Source organism: Strix uralensis, chromosome 18, assembly GCF_047716275.1.
Source record: "Strix uralensis isolate ZFMK-TIS-50842 chromosome 18, bStrUra1, whole genome shotgun sequence".
Classification (NCBI taxonomy): Eukaryota; Metazoa; Chordata; class Aves; order Strigiformes; family Strigidae; genus Strix; species Strix uralensis.
This window is the reverse complement of record NC_133989.1, coordinates 2,461,020-2,474,553: the sequence shown is the minus strand read 5'-3', so window position 1 is coordinate 2,474,553 and position 13,534 is coordinate 2,461,020. Positions and strand designations below refer to the sequence as shown.

General features: G+C 41.7%; 1 protein-coding gene across 5 annotated transcripts; it reads right to left on the bottom strand.

The window, feature by feature from the left end:
- Positions 1–121: 121 nt before the first annotated feature.
- On the bottom strand, positions 122–13,101 carry PCMTD2 (protein-L-isoaspartate (D-aspartate) O-methyltransferase domain containing 2). Of its 5 annotated transcripts, none has more exons than XM_074888580.1 (7): positions 12,970–13,085; positions 11,580–12,147; positions 9,505–9,839; positions 8,125–8,227; positions 6,185–6,356; positions 5,100–5,223; positions 122–3,564 (listed from the first exon to the last, which is right to left on the bottom strand). In XM_074888580.1, exons 3-7 carry the CDS (start codon positions 9,809–9,811, stop codon positions 3,182–3,184), a joined length of 1,089 nt encoding a protein of 362 aa, XP_074744681.1. In that variant the 5' UTR covers positions 9,812–9,839; positions 11,580–12,147; positions 12,970–13,085; the 3' UTR covers positions 122–3,181. The 5 variants fall into 5 exon arrangements, with proteins under 5 accessions (XP_074744681.1, XP_074744682.1, XP_074744680.1 ...); XM_074888581.1 differs by having other exon boundaries at positions 11,580–11,702; XM_074888579.1 differs by lacking the exon at positions 11,580–12,147 and having other exon boundaries at positions 12,970–13,101.
- Positions 13,102–13,534: the final 433 nt, after the last annotated feature.

Below are 13,534 nucleotides of genomic sequence, written 5' to 3'. Positions count from 1 at the left end.
ACTATGCACCTGCACCATATTATTAAGAGCTTTTTCTAGTGTTCTAGTGTCTTAACCTTCAATTATGGAAATAAGTACTTATCTACAAAGTATTCTAATCACAACATGATGCAAAGCCATGTTAAGAAGGCTAAAAAGTCTTTACTGAATTTATTGATACAGAAACACTTATTAATAAAGTTTAAATTGCATAACACTTGCATGCCTCAGGCCAATTTAACTCTAGTTTCTACACACAGATTTTTCAACTTACACACTAATGATCAAAGCAGCTTGAAGTTCATTTCTTTTTGCAAATTTACTGCAGTATCGAAACCTAAAAGGAGTCACATACAATTGAAGACTACTCAGAACACAAAAGGAAACAAAGCAGGTAAAATCCTAGACGGTTTACAGACTATACAAAAACAGTTATGCTACAATTACTCTATTAGAAATGCATACAAAACTACAGTGCAAGTGCTTGTGCACAGGGAAAAGGTATTTACAGTTCCCCTTCATTTACAGGCTATAAGCAATACTATTTCACAATTATATTACACATAAAATTTCCACTATGTATTTGTTTGGATCTGTGGGTTTTTGGACAAGGGGACCACTTGACAACCTAGAACATAGATTTCCTGTATATATATTTATTTATTCAACCTTATCCAGGAAAAATAGCAGTATTTTATGCATCTTATAGAAAGCTACAAAAATCCAGCAAATGTAATAAAAAAGGCAAATCTGGTGAAAAATCTGATAAAGTATCTTTTACAACAGGGGGTGGGATGGGGACAAAATTAACCAGGGATAAATGAAAGATAATTCTCCCTCAACTGGTCAGCTTTAACAGAATCTCAGCAAGGCCTACTAATACAAACCTGAAGTTTATTGTCTTTTTTTAAAGCAACTTCTTTAAAAGAAGTTTTGTAATTAACAAACTGAAGATTGACCTGGTAGCCAAAAGGAGGAGGCACCCTGTACTATGTAAGGGTATGGAAATTGTGCCACAATACAGAAAGGCACATACCTGGTGTGACAGCTACTAAGCAGAAGTGCCTCACAAATACAGGGGTACTTGGGGAATCCCCCTGCCTTTGGGGAAGCACAGAGAAATATTACGTGTAGGTTCTATTAACCTTCTATTTACCACCATTTTCAGGATTTTCATTTGTAGAAAGAAATTCATTGTAGTTGCCAGAATTACAAGATGGGTACTTGACCGTTTACAGGAAACCATCAGCTCAGTGGCCACAGAACTGCCCCATTTAAAATAAAGAAATAAAAAAAATCTGCAGGAGCAAGACAGCTTGGGGTACCATTTAGACCAGAAGCAAATACTTAGGAAACCAGAGGCAAAACACAGCCTGCGACCGTGGTACGTGCCAGTGGCCACATGACACTGTATTATCAGATGATATTCTCAAAGATATTCAAAAAGCCTCTTAGGCAAGGAAGAGTTCTCCACCTTGGGCTTAGACATACAAGAGTTATCCGTTTTTTTTCAAAGCCGCACAGAACTTCAAAAGAGTATTTATCGTTAAGTTGTGCAACTCAGTACCATTAACCGAAAACCCAGCGTATTTTTGGCAAGACAGTCTTCATTCATTCCTCCTCAGAAAATGAGGAAACAGCATTAAAAAAAAAAAAAGATACCAACATGATACCAACTTAAGTGCTTCTGATGGGGCAATGCCTTAACACAGCTTCATCACCTACTGAGAGGGGGTTTTTCAAAGAAACGCCCCCCCCAGCTTTAGGAGTATTTCACATCAATACAAGCTCAAGGGTTTCTTTCCAGCCTTTACCAGTTTAGGCAGATTTTTCAAACAGGCTGATCCAAGTAAACTTCCCCTTCTAAACATGGTATCTCTTTCCATCACCATTACAGGAAGACTCAGGAATAAAAATTAGAGCTCACATCCACCAAACTGCAGAGTGTAAAGTCCTTCTGTATGAGCCTGTTAAATCATCTACTTAATTGTTGCAGGAATAAAATAACCTACCAAGACGATCAACTTCATTCCACCTACCCCATGTGGACCGTGTGTACACAAGTTATATTCTGGCCACCTTGCTACAGCACAGGCACACACAGAGGAACACCTAAGAACTGCATCAATTTGGCTTTCTAGACTGTTTTCAGGTTCTACACACCCTCCACAAAACTACATTTGGCTGATTTACCAGGACAGAAGCCACTCCACTCAAGCTAGTGCTCTGCACTTCACTCCGTTCAGCCCAGCAGACATTAAGTTATCTCACACACCAGCAAAATCCACAGATTCTGCTTTCACAGTCAGTTTTCACAAACTCACCGCTCCGCATCTCCTCTCTACCCTCTTCCCCATTCAGAATTACTCTGTAAACATTTCCAGAGACAACAGTCTACCCTAGCATCCTGTCAAAGCTAATCAGCTTTGCAATTCTTCACTTCCCTCCCTCACTTTAAAAAAAAAAAAACCAAAACCCAAAACCTAAAACCACAGCTTTACATCTCAGACTAATTCACTAGAACAGGTGTTTCCCATTAAGAAAACCAATATTCTGTAAAACACTTTTACCTTTTACTGAAAAATTTTATATATATAAATTTTTAAGTAAAACTGAGACCAACCAAAGGGGAGCTGATGCTTTCCTTCTCATTCAAAACCTGGATGCCACAAGGGTAATGCCAAAAATTCTTTCCTTTCTGTAAAAGTTGTGCTTTTTCAGATTACTGGAAGAAACAAGATTAGCCAGGTCAGTTTTTACTAATAATCTTCATCCTCCATTAAACACACACCACGGTAGACACATGGCAGGTTTAGTGGGAGAGCGCACAGGCAGCAAAGGTCTTTGGGGAACTGCTTAAGAATATTTAAAAACTGCAATTCGGTAGAGCAGCCATGAGATTTTTAGAGTATCTCTGTGCAGTTAGTTTCAGGGAATTAGATCCTCCTTTCCATAAGCAGCTGAGCATTTCACCAACTTGCTTCCTAAGGAATCCCTGCTGTAGGATAAAACTATAGCACACAACTGAGAAGAAAGAAGAAACCCAAAAAAGCTATAATGTTTAAGTATACAGCAGCCACATTCCCCAGCTAGCCTACTGCCTTGGGTGGTCATATTAGCAGGCAAGCAAGTGGTATACATTTGTCAAGCCCTAAGTAGTACTTTATTTTCTGCCTACTCCCCACTTTCTAGAAGAAGGAAATTACTTTTCCCGGTAATAAAGCAGGTAATATTTCAAGGGATCAGGCAAAGGCAGACTCAAGACCTTTTCTCTCAGAAAGTTTACAGGGGGATCTGGCTTTAGTTCAGAGGGTTTAGTTTCTTCCTCTTCTCGTGTCTCATCCTCGATATCCTCGCTGTTGTTGTTATCGTCTGATGGGTTGGAGATACGACTTGCGAAGACCTCTTTGTCCAAGAAAACAATAGTTTCCATGCGACGGCGACGCACACGTCTTCGTTTAAATCTTGGGGGGTTCTTCAACCCGTTTCCATTTTTGCTCATTGTTTCCTGGTGTATAATTTTTTTAATGGTTCCTCGGATGGCTATGCGAGCCAGGTCCTGGAGGCTGCGAACAGCCACTGGGGCTAAAACAAAACGAAAACCATGAACAGATATGGAGAAACTCCCCGCAAGAGTACTCATAGGAAAAGTTGAATTTGCTCAAATTAAATCAGGCCACTTGAATTCCCTGCTGTGATTACAAAAACAGCTCTATTCAACTCCTGTCAAGTCAGATAAACTGTACTGTAACTTTCCAAACAAAATTTAATTACGCATTTCTCTCATTAACTGAAGAAAAAGAATGGGATGAAAGAAGAGTTTCATATTTTGATGTCAAGTCCTCACAATTATTTTAAGATACACATGTCTTAAAGATTATAAGAATGCAGACTTAGTGACTGAAACTGTGACTGTTTAATAACTTCAAAAAAGGTATTTTCCTACTGTAGATAACTAGACCTGAAGTCTATTTAACTCTTCCATAAAATCATTTTTCTATTGTGAGGTTACTTCAGCTTTGCCAAGTTCTTCACTCATAAAACACAAGTACTATTTATGCTCTTCAAAAACTGCTTCAGACTTAGTGGGTGAAGACAGGCTGGAAACCATTTGGTAAAAGTAATTATAGAAGCATACAATAAGTTATTGTATTAAAATACCTCCCACATTAATGGTTTGGAAGACTGTTCTGTCTTCTGCAGTTATTTGCTGCCAGCCCATAAAGGCACAACATAACTCATGCAGCATAAAGAAAAAAAATGCATTGATGCACACATATCCATGTATTAAAATAAATTAAAATTGAAACAACCAAAAAAACCCTGTCTTCTACTGACAAGCAAGCTTTTCTATGACCTGAATGAAGGAACCAGACAAAAGTGACATGTAATATATATGCAGGTCTCCGTACAAAGCCACCATACAAAGTTATGCTGAAATATGCACTTAATGGACTTTATGGCACTGCATGGACTGCTTACTGAGCTGCTTTTTGTCATGCAAAGACACCTTTCCAGAATAAGAACAAAGCCTGATTAATCTCTTTATGGACGTATCTCTATCTTCATGCGTTCTTAAGAGGCCTCTCTACACCAGAGCCTTAATCTAAAGATTGAGGCCACTGCGTACAACCTGCATTTCAAACAGCTAACCAAAAATTGCACAACCTCTATCCCTCAAGCATTCCAGGTTCAGGATAATTCTGAATTGCTGGGCGGTGACAGCCTTTGAGTAGATATAATATTTGTTCACAGGTACTGCTTGAGTGTTTTCCATCACCATGGCACAGTGCCTGAGAACCACGACAGTACGTAATTCAGGACTGGAACAGATGTCTGCATGTGCAAAAATCCCACCACACATCCCACAAAGTTTAGGTGCAATTTCACATGAAATCATTTGCATTTTGAATCTATTTTATGCAATTCTGACTCTTGCACCAGGTCTCCACAGATATCCTCGATGATAGATTGGGATGCAACACAAGATTTAGACAACTGTTCAGAGAAGGGAACAGTTGAAAGGATTCATAGGGATGTTACATCGAAGGAAGCAAGGTGCAGCTTATAGCCAAAGAGCAGAAGAAACCTCCCCCATACTCAGGAATGTCTGTACTCACGCAAGTGAACAAGCCTTGATTTTCCTGAATCTGCGTGGTTAGGCTGAATCAAAGGAGCAAAAGAAACAGCAAGAATCTTCTTGGTCTCCCAGGCAGAAGGACCAGTACGAGTTATCTTAGTCAACTAAACCAAAACAAGGAGATTACTGTCCATTGTTGTGAACCACAGTAGATTAAAAAAAAAAATTTAAAAAATGAACAAACAACTTTTCTGCCTGGACAAGTGGTTAAAGTACTAGAAGCTACAACAGTAAAAGTTAAGTAATAAGGAGAAACACTGTCTTTTTTTTGAGAAAATTGAGAATTCCTTACAGGATTAGCCCCAAGTAACTTCATCTGTCACAAAAGAGCAGTTTGGGTCACCCTGCTTCCCCAGATTTTCCTCAATTCTGAGCCAGCACAGCTATGTCTGACCACTGAGAAAACACATCAGTCAGCCACAAACACTCACTCTTGAAGGAAGTCTGCAGATCACTGGATTTCTGTTCCAGCTCAAATCTCCTACACCAACTCACTGCACAGCATCTGACTGGGAAGAAACTGCATTGTGCTCATCTCAACTACCCTGACAGGTGAAAGGTCAGATACGTACAACTCAAAATTCAAGACCATTAAAACAACACGCTATTACACAAAAAAAATAATCTGAATTATAATCTTGAGCTCGCACATGGGGCGGCTACTCGCTTTTTACTAAAAAAGATCCACTGACACTTGTAGATAGGGACAGCTTGCACTCTCTTTCATAAGCCAGTTAGGGTGTAAAATCTTGTATTTTGCCATGAGGTACAACACTAGATTTATATAACTAGAACAAAGCCTTGCTGACATTTTTCTGCAGCATGGAAGTAAATCTGCAATTAACAGCAACAGATCAGAATATGTTGCGAAAGACTGGTAGAACTATGAATTTCTTAAATATTACAAAGTGTGCAGAGTTCAGATTCCACTCAGTGAAAACTGGTGCACTTAATACTTTCCTCAACCTGCTACAAGAAGGGCAAATTAAAGGAAGAGCTACTGACTAAACCAAGATCAGAATTAAGAATAACTGAAAGAAAAACATGGGCAGAAAGGCACTCGACCTTCTCTTCTAGAGGCATGACAAGAATTCCCCCAACTTTCAACAGGTTCTTCATGTAATCTTCATGTTCCTTCTGCACTCCAGCACCACAGTAAACACGGTCATACTGAGTACAGTCCGGAGAAATCTCTAAACAATTGCCAGTAACAAAAGATGGTTCACAGAATTCAAATCTGAAAATGAAGAAGATGTGTATCACACAATAATATTACGCTCTATCAAAGACATTTTTTTCATGATTCTGAAAAAAATGCAACAATGAAAAATACTTGAAAAAAGGTTTCACAGGATTTCTCCTCCAAAGACCATATATTCCAGACATTAATCAGAACAGACCACAGCTAGAAGTCTCAAAACCACAGAACAATGAGGTGAGAATTCAGATTAAATCTCCAAAGGATAAGGATGCGTAATTTCATACTTCACATTTGCATATAACTCTTCAGCATGAGCTATTTTTAGTCACCTGATGCTGACCCAGTTATAATATGCAAATATAAATATTAGACCTGCAATTCCAAATGTTAAGGTCTTTTAAGGACCACACCAGGGTTTTTTTGGCATTTTCAAAAGCTTTTAAATGGTTTTCAGATGTTGTGGGGAACTATCACCTGACACTTCAGAAATAGGCTTTGCTGAAGCCAATGGAAATTTTGCCATTAGCTTCAAAAGAACTGTGATTTCACCCTTCATAAAAAGAATTTTTGCCTGTATCATTTCTGATTCAGTTTAGAAGGAAAGTAAACGACTCTATGATGCTTCTGGTTTTCTTACATGCTCCAAAACTACATAAGCTTTAAGCCCTACATTTAAGGGCTGATTTTGATAGAAGTTGTACAACATATCCGTTCTTCTACTGGTATCTTGAGAGGCAGCTCAATATAGCACCAATTTATTCCTAAACACTTCCTGAAGCTTTCTGCTTTTGCAAAGCGTGCTAGACATTCAGAGCAGCCAGCTAACAGTTCCTGCACACCGTGTTCCAACAGCATAACCCAGCAGACATTTCTCTCAGCAATGCCAACTTTCCAGCCATGCTGATATCTGAATTCAGCTCACTATTGCTCCATAACTATATTTGTCTGGACACAAAGACTTCCTTAAAACACCTATTCAAACAATAGCAACGGGACTGAAAAAAACCCGTCATCTACGTGCAAGCACCACCCGTGCCGAAAACTTTCAGTCTGCTGCCAACATCAAGAAAATACAGCCCTGTCATCAGCAGCTTTCCAGTACAGCAGTAACAGCACAGGGCTGAGTAGCTTAAATTCCAGTATATAATACACTTTAATTTTCTTCCTCCCACGAGAAGAGGACTATCAGGTATCCAGAGATGCTTTACTTCCCTGTTTGACCAAACTGTGAGCTGGATCCAAAAATATGACAGCTACAACTTTTATTGCTGAAGTTACTATTGGCAATGGTTATCTCGCTGGAAAGTTATTACTTGTGACAGCAGCAAAATGGAGGTTCTAAGGAACATAAATCAAACCCCAAGCAGTTTTAGTACCAACTTAATCATCATAAAACCACCTTCATATTTTAAACCACCATTTTTCTTCTTCTCGGATAAAACACATTACACCACCACAGAAATCAGTTCATATTCTTCTGATAATTCCCATATGAAACATAACTATTTATTGTTACTTGCAAGTTTCAAGTTGTTACCTGCAAGTGCGTTTTAAAATAAGCAACCTTCTTCAACTTCCTTTAAGCTCTGCAACAGCAGCACTGCTATTAAAAACACTGCAAAAATTTGTGAAACTCCCCCCAATACGCATCAGCTTCGAAGGTCACACACTGCAGCTCAGCAAACCTAAGGAGCCAGAATCCTCAAGATTACCCGGAATTCAGAGCTGCCACATGGGAGCACGAACTGCCAGGACTAAAGCCAAATGCACAAAATGAATCCAAATGGGCATTCCACGTTCTTACTTGTCAAAGCTGTCACTTGTTTTAATGAAGAAGTCCAATTTCTGCTTCGCATATTCGATCACATCGGAATGAAGCTCCACACCATGGTTAACACCAAAAGGACCTGCAAATTTAGAACACTAGGATAATGGTAATGAGCAACAACACAAAATCCAACAGGACTGAATATAGTTCTGGTTATTTCCTATAACAGATTGCTCCTGGAGCATCAGACAGAGCCTGTGTAGGGTCAGCTATCTTAGTACTACAATGGGAGCTGGAACCCTATACCTGCAATTTCTGGCAGCAAATGAGGCTGTTTTGCACAATTGGTTTTGAATCGTTTCCTCTTAACTATGCAGGAAATTCCTCTGTAGGAGGGAAACACTGACACTACTGCTGTAAAACTGACCACCTGGAAAAAATTCCAGTGCAGAACAATAGCCTGCATGTTTTAATAAATCCATAAAAAAAATATTTATGTTATTTTTATACCCCCTTGCTGATATGCTAAAACTCTCCTCAAAGGAATCAGTTCACCATACATTGTACCTCAATTAACAGCAAAAAATCAATAGGAAAATACAGAAGTTGTTCAGCACTCACACTTTTTATTCAGAAATGACTTGTTAACTTTTCCAAAAATTCAAAAAAATTCAAAAGCCCTGGAGTTACATATTGGCATCCTAGGTAATCTCAACCAACCCAGCAGAAAACCACAAGTGGGAGATGGGAGCGAGGCTCTATCCTGACAAACAATTCAGCAGTTAAAATTCTTGACACCCCCACAAAAGGAAAATACATACCCTATAATCATTTGCTATCTATCCTGGCAGCACAACTGCTGACTGAAATACTTAAGGGCAAATTGCAATCGTATAATTGCACTTTGATGCTTTGCACCTACTGCAGATGTGGTCACAAAGCCAGTTCTGATGCACTAGCTGCTTTCCAGAGACTATTCCCACCTCTATGTTGATGAGAACCAAAACTGGATCTCAAACATGTTTCAGTCTAGACAGCACAGTGTAAAAACAAACAAGGCACGGGGCAGCTGCAGTCACAGGTTTCTGCAGATGTGCTCAACCCTAGTTTAAACACGAGCTGGGTTCTTAAGGGACAGCAAACCCAAGTTTGTGCCCAGTCCTGCAGGAATCCACTACAGGCACCTCTGCAATTGCATCGCTGCCTGTTCTGAACTGCCCCAGGAATCTGGATCCCAGCCAGTTCCAGAGAGAAGGTTGCAAGAATCCCAACAAACTGGCCAGTTGGATTAATGCATTCTTTACTTGCCGAGCTACCTTTTAGTTTCATTACTTGAGGAATGCTTCACTCCCAATTTCAAAACTTTTCCTTTTTTAATCTAATATAAAGGGTTAGCATGATTGAAAAGGTATTTACCCAAGATGAGTCCAACCATAGAACTCAGATAACCAGTGCCACTGCCAAGATTCAAAAATGACAGCCCTGGTTGCAGATCCAAAGCTTCCATCACCTCAGAGTAAATGCATGGTGCTGAGAGATGAATATTTCCATGCTTCCACGCCAGGTCCTTGTAGGCATTGTCTTTGAACTCCTCCAGGTAGTAATCTGCTCGATCAATGGCTCGGAACGCCTGCTCCACCAGTTCTGTCCGGATGTATTGTGCCTCCTTCAGGTTATCAATTAATTCATCATTATCTTCTCCTGCACTCACTGCACCTCCCATCTTCAACAGTTTTCTCTAAGCACTAAAACTAAAAGAATAATAAAGGAAGATGAGGTACAGAACACACACTTGAACACTGAATTACGCTGCTGTATATGAAGTACTCCAAGACAGACCTTTAGGTACTCTGAAGACCACAAGCACCAGAAAAACATTACCACCGGCACCCCCACCCCCCAGTCAGACAATGGAAACCAAAATGCAGCAGATCTGGCATCTAGTACCTGACACTAGTGGGGAAAACCACAATAGACAATTTAAATGTGCAACGCCTGTCTTCAAACACAACCAACATTTTACTGGCATGTCAGCTTTTCCACTGAACCCTTTTATATAAAGGATTATTCTAGCTCCTATGCTTATAGGTCATTTTTCACTGCAAATCCAACCAACAGTGCAAGTTTGGCTTGCCTGTCAGAATTCTTGCCACACGCAGACTTTCTATCTCTAATAGTATCAAGGGGAAATTAAGAGACTAAGACACAGGCAGCAAGAACCAGAAAAATCTCAAGTTACATTTTCTTTGAACATGCATCAGGATGCTGATTTCACAGTTAAAACTCTGACCCAGAGTACAAGCTTGCTTACTTTAGCAAATGCACTTTCACACAGCTCATCTTTATACCTTGAGCCATCACCATTAGTAAAGCACTTAACGATACAGACAGCAACTGCAGAGAGAATTTCCACTGAAGCCTGGGGAACTCCTTAGGTCCTCTGAAGTCCTAGATGAGCCAATTTGGAAACTTTTCAGTGACACAGACTTATGAATTACAAACATGTCTGACCTCACAGACATGATTGTCTCCAGCAACTTGCTCAGGCCTGTTAGTGTGGTGAAGAAAAGCAGACGCCTTCCTTGACTGTGCATTACACTAAGCATGGCTATATGCTTCATGCAGTAAAATTTCTATAGGTTTTAAAGGAAAAGGTATAGGGGGAGAAGAACATAGAAGGACTTATCACTCAAAATTAATCTAGCTTTTCTTCCCTTCCCATATCCTAAAAAAAAAAAAAAAATATCCTTTTCAGAAAACACAACATGATTTTTTTAAAAATGCATTTATTTACAATGCCTTTCTCTGCTCACAGTAACAACCACAGAAGCAGCAGCTTTAGAGTTCATTCCTGGGATCAGAAGATCTGCCTACAGCTAAATTGCTGGGGTTTATTTGTTACATTCAGCAAGAGCAAATTATACACTTTCATTTTCAGAGGAAACAAAGAAAAGATACAGGAGTCTAAGGAAATTTCACAGTTATTCAAATAACATACCATCCTGATTACCTGTAGAGACACACAAAATAGGATATACTTAGGCAGGGAACTCAAGCCAGTTTTTAATACATTCATGTCTCAAACACAATCAATCCAGCTTCAGACCACTAATAAAACTTAAAAAAATGCCACCCCTCTCCTTTCTATACTTACCCCTTCATTTTCTCTACAAAAAGTGATTGTGTTTTACTACTTCACAATGAAAACACATCAATTTGAAGGCTTAGGTGGGTTCATCAGCCAATGTGATTTTTTTTTCTCCTCTTACATACACAACAACTAATTGCATCTGCACATATAGGCTCGCTTATATCTTTGGTCACTATGCATTATATAACATTCTGAATTAAAATACTCTCTTCCCTGAGGGTGTGGATTCCCTTGACTTTCTTTTGTGTTAGTTTGTTCTTAGGCTTGTTTCTTTCTTCCACTTAAGCTCTTTTTGCTACTAAAAAAATCTAAACTTTAAAGTATGAATAAAAAGTTGCACCTTTAACAGTGTTTCACTTTGGATCCCCAACAAATTCTTTCTGACGTACACAAGCCTCACTGGGACAACTGGTCCGACCTGGTTTCAGCTCAGCTATATGATCAACAACAGCTCTTCCATGGTCTACAAGATGGAGGACATTTTTCTAATGAGATCAAGGAATATCCAAGTTGTGACAGGTGTCAGTTACTTCTGAAATGATCACTTTTATTGGATCCTTGCCTACTTTCAACAAAATGCATGTTTTATATCCAGAACACAGACATTTAAATTCCTCTTCACATAATTCCACATCTTTATTCAGCTTTGTTTCCCTTCTCCCACTGGAAGTGGGAACTAAGACTGTGAGTAGGATTTAACAAACTTTTAAAAACAAGATCCTCTCCCTCCATAATTAGGCCAGTTGCACTTTTCACACTTCTAGGTAAAGCACAGATTTCCACAAATCTGAACAGGGACAGAGTTCACATGCAAAAATTATGATTGTTAGCTGATCACAACACAGGTATCAAACCAAGCAGCCTTTTAGTGTTGAAACATCCCTTCAATTGCACGTTGCCATCTTCCCCTTTAAGAAAAACAAAACAGAAAAACAAACAAGTCTGACGTGAGAAGCTGCATTCAGACCCTGAAACAAACACTGAAATTAAAGCAATTTCTTCCAAGGCAAACACCAGCAGATGCCACAGGGGAAGGCTCAAAACAATACACAAGGCACAAAAATGCAATTCTTCACCCCAACACATTTCCAGGGTAATCCCTGCTCTGGCATAATACGCTCCAGAAGGAATAACAAAGGTGAGGCTATTTACCGATTAAAAAAAAAAAAAAGTTACAGTTGGCACAGCATTCAACCCGATCCCTTGTAACCCTCTCAAACAACAAATTAAAAAGCCCCACGCTATATAGCTCAGTCACTACCTGCGTTATCAGGCTGCTGCCGAGGAAAGTGACGGAGATAAGAGTGGGAGGGAGGTGTAGGGAAGCCTGATGTTGGTATCTCCCTCCCCCCGCTTTAATTACCCCTGGGTGGCCCCGGTCCCCACACAGCGTCGCCGCCTCCAGCCCGCAGCCCCAGCGCGGCCGTGTGGGAGCGCAGGCCGCCCAGACGGGGAGGCGGCGTTGGGGCGAGGAAGAGGCCAGGAGAAGGGCCATACCCCCCCGGCGGGGCAGCCCCAGCAGAGGCGGGAGCCCCGCTACCGGGGGAAGGCCGCAGGGCAGAGCCGAGGGGGGCAGCGGCCTGAGGGGGCGGCGCGACTCTGGCCGGGGCTGAGGGGAAGGGGGGTGAGGCGGGGGGGGGGGGTGTTGCTGCAGCCGCCCGGTGAGGTCGGGTCGAGCCGGGACCGGCCGGACCTCAGCGGACAGGGTCTCCTCACCCCCCCAGCCGTACCTGAGCGGCGGGTGGGTCGGTGCAACCCGCTCCCCTCCCCTCCCGGGCCCGGCGTCGCCGCCGTCCCACCGCGCTCCGGAGCTGTAAACACTGCCCAGCTGAGCGCCGGCCGCGCCACTGCGCCTGCGCGGCGCCCACCACCGCCGCGGCGGGGGGGACAGGGAGCGTACCACTGCCGCCCGGCGGGGGGGGCTGCCTGGGCTGTAACACACAGACCCAGCGCGGGGCGGTGGGGAGACTGTACCACTACGGGGTGAGGGGCCTCCATGACAGAATCACACAGAACCATCTCGGTTGGAAAAGCCCTTGAAGATCCTCCGGTCCAACCATGAACCTCACCCTGACCGTTCCCAACTCCACCAGATCCCTCAGCGCTGGGTCAACCCGACTCTTCAACCCCTCCAGGGATGGGGACTCCCCCCCTGCCCTGGGCAGCCCATTCCAACGCTCAACAACCCCTTCTGCAAAGAAATCCTTCCTAAGAGCCAGTCTGACCCTGCCCTGGCGCAGCTTGAGGCCATTCCCTCTTGGCCTGGCGCTGGTTCCTTGGCTCAAGAGACTCATC

Excerpts from the sequence above, each read along its gene's own strand:
- PCMTD2 (XM_074888579.1), bottom strand. The coding sequence starts at position 9,811 with ATGGGAGGTGCAGTGAGTGCAGGAGAAGATAATGATGAATTAATTGAT. Across the intron at positions 8,228-9,504 it reads TATGGTTGGACTCATCTTGG|GTCCTTTTGGTGTTAACCAT; the intron begins GTAAATACCTTT and ends CTAAATTTGCAG. Across the intron at positions 6,357-8,124 it reads ACAAGTGACAGCTTTGACAA|ATTTGAATTCTGTGAACCAT; the intron begins GTAAGAACGTGG and ends CTTCATTTTCAG.